The sequence below is a fragment of the Rhinopithecus bieti genome, unplaced genomic scaffold (genome assembly GCF_001698545.2).
Source record: "Rhinopithecus bieti isolate Rb0 unplaced genomic scaffold, ASM169854v2 scaffold_8675, whole genome shotgun sequence".
Classification (NCBI taxonomy): Eukaryota; Metazoa; Chordata; class Mammalia; order Primates; family Cercopithecidae; genus Rhinopithecus; species Rhinopithecus bieti.
Genome location: NW_016806447.1, coordinates 4,254,446 through 4,263,863, shown reverse-complemented (window position 1 = coordinate 4,263,863; position 9,418 = coordinate 4,254,446). Strand labels below are relative to the sequence as shown.

General features: G+C 39.9%; 1 protein-coding gene across 2 annotated transcripts in view; it reads left to right on the top strand.

Annotated features, from left to right (window-relative positions):
- The window catches only part of FAM47E (family with sequence similarity 47 member E), a 33,451-nt gene extending 26,948 nt beyond the window's left edge, over positions 1–6,503 (top strand). The window contains exons 6-8 of one of the 2 annotated variants that reach the window (XR_001886463.1): positions 1,743–1,898; positions 2,590–2,771; positions 3,911–3,983. Coding sequence is in view for 1 of the 2 variants with exons in the window: in XM_017876563.1 (XP_017732052.1) it covers positions 1,743–1,898; positions 3,911–3,988; positions 6,108–6,173 (300 nt within the window). In the remaining variant the exon portion in view is untranslated. Of the gene's footprint in view, positions 1–1,742; positions 1,899–2,589; positions 2,772–3,910; positions 3,989–6,107 lie in introns of those variants that run through there. The other variant, XM_017876563.1, reaches the window with a different exon arrangement.
- The last annotated feature ends 2,915 nt before the right edge of the window (positions 6,504–9,418 follow it).

Sequence of the window (9,418 nt, the reverse complement as noted above, 5' to 3'; positions counted from 1 at the left end):
TTTTTTTTTTTTTTTTTGGAGATAGAGGCTCACTCTGTCACCTAGGCTGGAGTGCAGTGGCCTGATCCCAGCTCACTGCAACCTCCGCCTCCTGGGTTCAAGCGATTCTCCTGCCTCAGCCCCCGGAGTAGCTGGGACTACAAGCCTGCGCCACCACGCCCAGCTAATTTTGTGTATTTACTAGAGACGGGGTTTCACCATGTTAGCCAGGCTGATCTCAAACTCCCGACCTCAGGTGATCCACCCACCTCGGCCTCCCAAAGTGCTGGGATTACAGGCGTGAGCCACTGCGCCCGGCCCGGGGTTGCCCTTTTTTAAATTGGATGGCCAGGGAAGATGCCACTGAAAAGATGACATGAAATAGGTAAAAGAGGAAGCCATGGGTGTGTCTTGGGGAAAAACATTATAGTAAAGGGAACAGTGTGTGTAGAGGCACTGAGGCAGAAGCATGACAGCGGCGCTCTGGAAATAGCAAGGCAGTCTGTATGCTCAGAGCTGAGAGATCACAACGCTGAATCCAGCGCTGGAAGAGATTTCCCTCCTGTCTACTCTGTCCCATTCTCTCTGTCTTAGAGCATATCTGGCTTGACTCTAGAATGCCCCACTCATTCCGCCACATAGTTTAAATGTGCATGAGAGGAGACAGGGCCAGAATCTTTGTGGTTTCATGTTTCTAACACCCAAGAGTTAGACCCCCTTTGTGATGAGACAGTGTGGGTATTGCATTCACAGTATCAGTCTATAAACCAACAAGAGGTTCTCCTAACGTCCTTGATGCACTGCTGAGGAATGGCGGAAAGAAGGGAATGAGATATGTTCATTTACTTCTTTCTCTCTTCCAGTTAAAAAGGCAGGAGCTTGGCCGGGCGTGGTGGCTCACACCTGTAAGCCCAGCACTTTAGGAGGCTGAGGTGGGCAGATCATGAGATCAGGAGATCGAGACCATCCTGGCTAACACGGTGAAACCCCGTATCTACTAAAAATACAAAAAATTAGCCGGGTGTGGTGGCGGGTGCCTGTAGTCCCAGCCACTTGGAGGCTGAGGCAGGAGAATGGCGTGAACCCGCGAGGCGGAGCTTGCAGTGAGCCGAGATCACGCCACTGCACTCCAGCCTGGGTGATAGAGCGAGACTCCGTCTCAATAAAAAAATAACAAAATAAAAAAAAAAAGAAAGAAAGAAAGAAAGAAAAAAATAAGGCAAAAGCTTGGTGTTAGCAGTTTGATAAAACAATATTGTAGCATGTGCAAGGCTGAGCACAGTGCTGGGCTCATACTGTCTAATAACTTACTATTTTGATTGACTGAGTATTATTCAAGGTCTTTACCCTAGGGGAAAACATGTGATTTTTACATGATTTCTAGCTGCTTTACATACATTCTTTCCTTTAATCTTCACAACAGCCCTGTGGGGGTGTATACTATTGTTATCTCCATTTTACAGATGAAGAATTTATGTAACTTGATCATCTCACACCTACTGAGTGGGAGGAAAGCTGGATTTGAACCCTGGTCTGTCAAAATCCAAAGGCCATGTTATTAACCACTGCATTATTTTTTAAATCATGAACTTTAATGTTTACTTTGTAAAATCAAAGCATGCTGAAATTTCACAAAATACTTTGGCAAGGACCAACCTAAATTCCAAAGTAATGATCCTGCTCTCCTAAGCTAAGCTTTAGATGTTTGAAATGACAAACAAACAAAAAATCAATGGCACTGGGAATTATGTTACTCTCCATAGAATCCTTGTAAGCCAAAGTGGGTGAAGATGAGGTATGGAGCGTGGTATTTGAACCCCAAGTTGTGGAAAAAGCAAAGAGCAGACGAGCCTCTGGTTGACCCTGAGGTCTCACATAAAGCTCAAGAGGAGAATTTTAAAAAGGAATTGCAGGAACAGGTATGTATTTATACTGAGATTCGATCATCTGAGCTTAAGATGATCACAGTGTGTCTGCCACCCTCATACTGAACTAGACTCTGTGGTGTAATACAAAGCCTCCTGAAAGCCCTCCACCTTGCATATTGAATTCAGCAAGGAGAAAGCCAAGTCATGTTATGGAGAATATGTAATAAGCAAGACGTGGAATCTCCTGGCTTTGTGGTAGACATGACATCTCTACTCATGGTATTTTAACATTCTTGGAACAATTTATTCCAAGAATAATTGTTCAAAGGGCGGTGTGACTTGGTAGGACCACCTCAGTGCCCAGAATAGATGTGATGTCATGAGTTCTCTTTGGGTAACAAAACGTGAAGCTTGTTTCCTATCAGCTATGGGTGAATGCCAAAACATTCAAAATTTCAGCCAGGAAATTTCTTTTAGGCAATTCATTCAAGTTGTAGGATCTGTCTGAGAGGAAAGGGGCAAAGGTTAAGCACTGTTTGATATTCCAAAGCAACAAACACTCACAATAAGGATGTGCTCTAATTTTACTACAGATAAGCTCTGTGCCTGCTCATTTCTTGTGTAAAAGTAGCTAATGGAAAGAAGATACTCATTATAGCCCTGGAAATTTGGAAATATTGATGAAACACTTGCATAGTACTCTAAATGAGGATATTTGCAAACCTCTTCTCTTTTTCAACAGACCCCAAACTTCTCCCAGATAACAGATGTGAAAACACTTTGAGAAAGCAAAATACAATACGAATTAGACTTATTATTCATCAGTAATCACTCATCAGTTGTCTTCTTCAGATTGGAAAGCTAAGACAGGAAGGATGGTCATTTTAATCTTTTCCAGTACTGAATATAAATTCTTATTTTCAGGTATGAGGTATGACACAAATTTATGAGCACCACATGTTTATATAAGTCTCAAAATTATGTAAATAATGTTTGGCAGAATTTCTTAGTATGATTTTGGAGAGCCTGAGTTTATGTGAATTTAATATACAACATAAAGCTATTCCAGTTACACTTTTATTATAAAAGGTAATATCATTTTCTCTAATATTTAAAAGAAAATAGCTACAAACTTTTGCTTTAAGGTGTCTAGAGTTCTCTTTTAAGAACATATTCTTAATGACTAAGTCTTAAAGACTTCAAAAATTTTACAAAACATATTTCATTTTGATGATAAATGCTATAAAGATGTTTTCCAAAATGGTTACAGTGAGCGAATAAAGTAGTATTATTTAAATTTTGGAAATATAACTGGTATAACTCATATAGTAAAAGATTGTTTATCAGGCAGTTTAGACACAGGAAGGATTCATAACAATGGAATTGTTCTACAACAATTTTTATAAATCACACCTTTTTAATGCCTGAGGAATGGTTTACCTTATCAACTATAGGTGGTACCACTAGACTGTGGCACCCCAGTTTACAAGACACAGGCACTATGGGGTACTGGTAAGTACTATGACAACATGACTGTCTTTCTGGGGACTCATGAGTTTTGACTATTCTTGATAGATTTGGTTTGGAAGGTGAAATGGTCTTAAAGTACTGAATTGCAATTATATAAACTTTTGCATCCGATTTTAAATTAAAATAAATGTAAAGAAAACCAAAAGATGCATAAATATCACAGATGTTGGGACTGATCAAATCAGTTTTGATTGTCATGTCCTTCGAAGTTAAGATCTATGATTTGTGGACATACTGTTAATCTTAACTAGGTTAGATTCCAGACATCATAGGTCAATAATTGTCTAATTGCTAAAATGTATTGCCCATCCTTAATACGGGCATAAGGAAAAGGGTAGGAGAAGGAGAGAAAGCTGGACATCTTTAAAAGCCTTCATATTCATCAACTCAGGAACATTACACACATACTCAAAAACAAGAAGGATATGGATTAAAATGAGATACTTTATAAAGAGCTAAATGCTTTTAATGAGAACAAATATGAAATCAAGCTTCTGGTGGCTGACCCCTTTCTTATGTGGGTACTCTTTTAGGAGGAGTTACTTGCAGACCTTCACGGAACAGTTGCCCTTAAGGATTTCATTCTAAGCAGGGGCTACAGGATGCCACGTGTGAGTAAAGGGTTATTTCAGAAGGCCCTGCTGAGGGGCTTCGTGGCTCACAGTTGTTGATGGGAAGAGGTTATGACCCTGGTAAACCCAAATAGTTCTTTCACAGGCACATACCAAGACAGGCCCCTGAAAGAAAGGGCGTGCTTTTCCCCAGACGGGGACTCAGAGAGAGGATATGGCATTTTGCCCTTTTTATTCTGCTTATTTGGTTTCTGCTACTGTCAGAGATACTATTTCCCTGCTGATCTTTGACTCATCTTCCTTGGGTTTGGCCTCAATAGGAGGTCTATGTACAGGGCATGGACCTTGCAAATTCCAACTGTTATTCAACACCCTGAATTTTCTAGGATGTTTTCAAGTCTCCTTTACATGCTTGTCTAAGGACAAAGAGCTGTGGCTTGGGTTAGGACAAAATAGAGTTGGGATTTGCAATTTTATCATTGCACTATTAGCTCTGCCTCAAGTGGAAACGGGCTAAGGCAAAAGTTCACTTCCTGGGGAGCCTGGCCAGTGTCGTCTGTCTTTTTTTCCTTTCTTCTTTTCTGCCTCCTGGTTTCCCCTTACTAACTTGTAAAGCTAACCCCAGCATCTCCACACAATGTGGTCCCCCTTTGGACAATCACTTGTAACGGGTGGGGTGGGAGGTTGGCAGAAGGGAACATGGAGTGGGAGGGCCTGCTGCCTCAAGCAGTGTGCCCAGATTAGCTCTGTTACTGCAGCAGGAGACAAGATAGGCATCTAGGGCTGAAGTCATAGCTGATAACGTCATGCATTTGTCCACTGTCCTCTGTGTGCACATACCTTGGGGTCTTTAGGGAACAGTGCAACTGAGATGGTCAGAAGTTCCTGGAAATGCGAGATTTGATTTCTGCTTTTCCAAGAGTGATAGAACTAACAATAGCTGATACTGCTATTAAATAAATGTAGGACCAAGTTCAGAATCAGACAAGTTTCAAAGTTAAATCAGGCAAGTCTAGAGCATGAGATGGAGATTTGAGATTGAGAAACTCCATTATAGAACTGGTTTGGAGGAACTCCTTTAGTTTGAACATCAATACTAGGTCTGCTAGATATATTTAATGTACTTATACAAATAACTGCCTAATCTGTGTATGAGGCTTGCATAACTATATTTATATATAATATATAAAATATAAAATATGCATATGTAGCTTTAATGTTACATAATTATGTGTTTACATGTCCATATTAGGTATGTGAAGATATACTTCTGTGGTATATGTGTGTGTATATATAAATCCTTATTTGCTGTTGATATTACTCATTTTGTATCTTAACATTTTAATGGCAAACAGATTTCTTTTTTTCATTTTGATGTGTCTCCTGTTGATTCAGTCCATGCTATTGATGAACATTTAGTTCAGTTTTGGGCAAAAGGAAGCATGCCTGACACACTGGCTATCCTCTTTTCAGTCACATTGACTAGAGAAATTATGCCCCTGGTCACAACAGAGTCCTCTGAGAACACCAGTCACTCAAAACCCTACAATATTTTGTCCCTTTATTCTTACATCCTATATTCTTATTTTATCAATAAAATTTCAACTGAAAGAGAAAAGGGACTCTATCACAGGGAACAAGATATATATGCATATACACACACAGAGTTTATAAATATGTATGTGTGTATACACAGTTATTTCTTACTTAAATCTATATGTGAACATTCTTTTTTTAACCTCCTGTATATATATACATTCACATATGTTACGTGAACATACGCACTTACCTACACATTCCAGTATTTGCTGCTGGATTATCTACTTGATGCATCACCCACAGCCTCATTCCCTCTGCTGCACAGATGGGTCCCAAGCCTTAGTAGCAGGGATGGGCAGCACAAGGCTATATTGAGCTGGGCTGGGCCAGACTTGGGCACAGAACAAGTGTGAATTCCATCTGAGTGTTTCTGATACTGTGTGACTACCTTTCAAAGACCAGCATCTATCACGGTCAGATTATTAACATTTTTTGCGTAGTATAAAGATATATATTAGAGTGTGAAAGTTTGAGTTGGGTATGGTAGTGATTGTGGGGAGGACTGTACTGTACAAGTTTTGTTTGTCAGTCTAATGAAGGTTCTCTCATTTTTTTTTAGTTCCTTGAGAATATGTATATTGGGAAGGAATGTAAACGTGCATGTAGTAAGACTCCTATAAAATGAACTCAAGCATAGAAGAATCACAGGAGAATGATTAGGCAGATTTTATTACTACGTACTTGGCTTTTCTCTGTCTCCTTTTAAAGATTAAACAGAATTTGTGATGAGTGTCCCACTGTGGATGTTGAACTTTGACTTGGCAACATCTGTAAACGTAGTACCTGATGGTTATAAACATTTCTCAGTGGATTTCTGCTTCAGTTAATCAACATTTTGTATACTTTATCACCTGTGAGATCAATATTCACATGTAATCTTCTCACATTTTGTAGCACTGTGAATATTATATAGGTATATCAACTATTTGTAAAATAAATAAAGCCATAAATAAAACAGAATTACTCTATTGCTTTTTTCCCAGGTTCTTCCCCTGGTATTGAGTGAGTACCTCCTTTCTTTTCCTTTACAATATTATTTTCTTTCATTTTGAATTAAATTTACTGAGTTATTTTTTCCTTTTGTCGACATTGCCATGGGTGAATATTGTCTGTTTGGCCCCACTAAATCTTATGTTGCAGCTTGATCCCCAGTGTTGGAGGTGGGGACTGGTTTGAGGTGTTTCAGTCAGGGGGGTGGATCTCTCATGAATGACTTGGTGCCATTCTCACAGGAGTGAGTGAATTCTCACTCTTAGTTCCTGTGAGAACTGGTTATTGTAAAGAGCTTGGCTCCTCCTCCTCTCTCTTGTGAATAAAGTGGCACATGCCAGCTCCCCTTTGCTTTTGCCACAAGTGGAAGAATCCTGAAGCCCTCACCAGAAGCAGATGCTGGTACCATGCTTCCTGTACACCCTGTAGAGCTGTGAACCAAATAAATTTCTTCTCTTAAAGATTACCCAGCCTCAGGTATTCCTTTGCAGCAACACAAATGGACTAAGACAGGCATGTTAGTGTTGATAATAAATGTGTATCTATAACATAAGGGCATAGGTCAGAAGGTTTAATGGAAACTCAAGGTGACATGTATTTTAATTACCTTTAAAAAATTATATTTTCTTTAAAATGTTAATACTGTCTGGATGTGACCACTCACATCTATAATCCCAGTGCTTTGGGAGGTCGAGTCAGGAGGATGGCTTGAATCCAGTAGTTCAAGGCTGCAGTGAACTATAATCATGACAGTGCCTTTCAGCCTAGGTGACAGAGTGAGATCCTGTCTCTAAAAAAAAGTTAATGCTTATATTGGGAAAATCAGAAAACATAGACTAGCAAAAGGACATAGAAAATACTAGTTCTTCCTATGCCTGTCTTTAATCTCTTAATCCCATCATCTTCATAAGCTGAGGATGTATGTCACCTCAGGACCCTGTGATGATTGCATTAACTGTACAAATTGTTTGTAAAACATGTGTGTTTGAACAGTATGAAATCAGGGCACCCTGAAAAGAACAGAATAACAGCGATTTTCAGGGAACAAGGAAAGATAACCATAAGATCTGACTGTTGGCAGAGTCAGGCAGAATAGAGCCATATTTTCTTCCTGCAGGTAGCCTATAAATGGACGTGTGAGTAGGAGAAATATCGCTGAATTCTTTTCCCAGCAAAGAATTTTAATAATTGATAACCCTGGGGAAGGAATGCATTCCCAGGGGTAGGCCTATAGATGACCACTCTGGGAGTGTCTGTCTTATGCGGTTGAGATAAGGGACGAAATATGCCCTGGTCTCCTGTAGTGCCCTCAGGCTTACTAGGATTGAGAAATTCCAGCCTGGTAAATTCTAGTCAGACTGGTTGTCTGCTCTCAAACCCTGTTTCCTGTTAAGATGTTTATCAAGACAATGCATGTACAGCAGGACATAGGCCATCATTGGTAATTCTAATTTTGCCCTTGCCTTGTGATCCTGCTCTGCCCTTTTGCCTTGTGATCTTTTATTACCCTTTGAACCATGTGATCTCTGTGACCCACTCCCTATTCCTTTTGAAATCCCTAATAAAAACTTGCTGGTTTTGCAGCTCAGGATCACCATCACAGTCCTACCAATATGTGATGACATCCCCAGAGGCCCAGCTATAAAATTTCTCTCTTTGTACTATTTCTCTTTATTTCTCAGACTGGTTGACACTTAGGGAAAATAGAAAAGAACCTACTTTGAAATATTGGGGGCTGGTTCCCCAATACATAGATACAACACTAGTGTCAGCACCTTAACCAGCAGCAGCATCCATGTCCAGTGTGGGTTCTGCCTACTCATCTCAGGGTCTCCGATGAGGCACTTGACTGGTGGAGCCAGATCCATGCCTATGAGTGAGGTGGGCAGAGAAAAGTAGTATATGGCATTTCTAGCTCCTACAGTGTAAGGGGACTCTGCCCCCATAGGTCAGGGAGTTCAGGTGCCTCTTAGACTATGGAGTTCAGATTACTAGCCTTTTGAATGCCCAATATCAGTATCTACTTTTTTTTCATAAAGAAAAAAGCATAAGAAACAAACAAAAAACACTTTTCTTCTAATTAGTACAACCATCTCTCTTGCAGAAGAGGACACAATCATGTTCTCAAAAGTGATGAGTTCAAAGTTTTATCCATTACTCCATCTGCCTTCAAATACAAAATCCCTGGGGGGTGGCCTTTCATCCTCTGGGTCTGTCATGACCTCATCTCAGTAATCTGTATGCTGCACTGACTACCTAGTAAATTTGACCACTGACAACACACACTTAGTGGAGAAAGAAACAAGGGAAGAGGAAGAAACTTAAAAAAAAATGACATATACATGACATGGCACGAAAGAAAATGCAGATAGATGCAACAGTATTCATTTATACAAATGATCAAGAGGCCATAGTTGCTATATATAATTTCCCTTCTCCACTTCCCATTTCACATTCTTTTCACCTTTGGCCAGTCCCTTAACTGTTAGGAAATATTTACTTAAGGGAATGACCTAAACCTTTATTCACAAAGGGCCTGAGCCTTGGTGGTCCTAACCAGCCAGGACATTTTTATTAGAAGACATGACAACACTAGGTGGAACTCCAAGGGGTCCTTTGATTTCCATGACTCTATTGTCAATCAATTTCCAATTGTTATTGATGATTCATATAGCTCTCTGTTTTTCTTGTTCTTCAAGGATCACGAGGAGTCCATACAATGACCATGTGGCAGTCTCAGATTCTAATTCAATGGAACTATTATTTTTTTTCTACTGATAGACACCTTGTCTCAAATTTTTAAATCACCAGAACCCAGTTCATGGGGCTAAGAAGTAACAGTTTTGCAAGTGGTTCTGAAGGAGGTGCTCCTCCTGATGC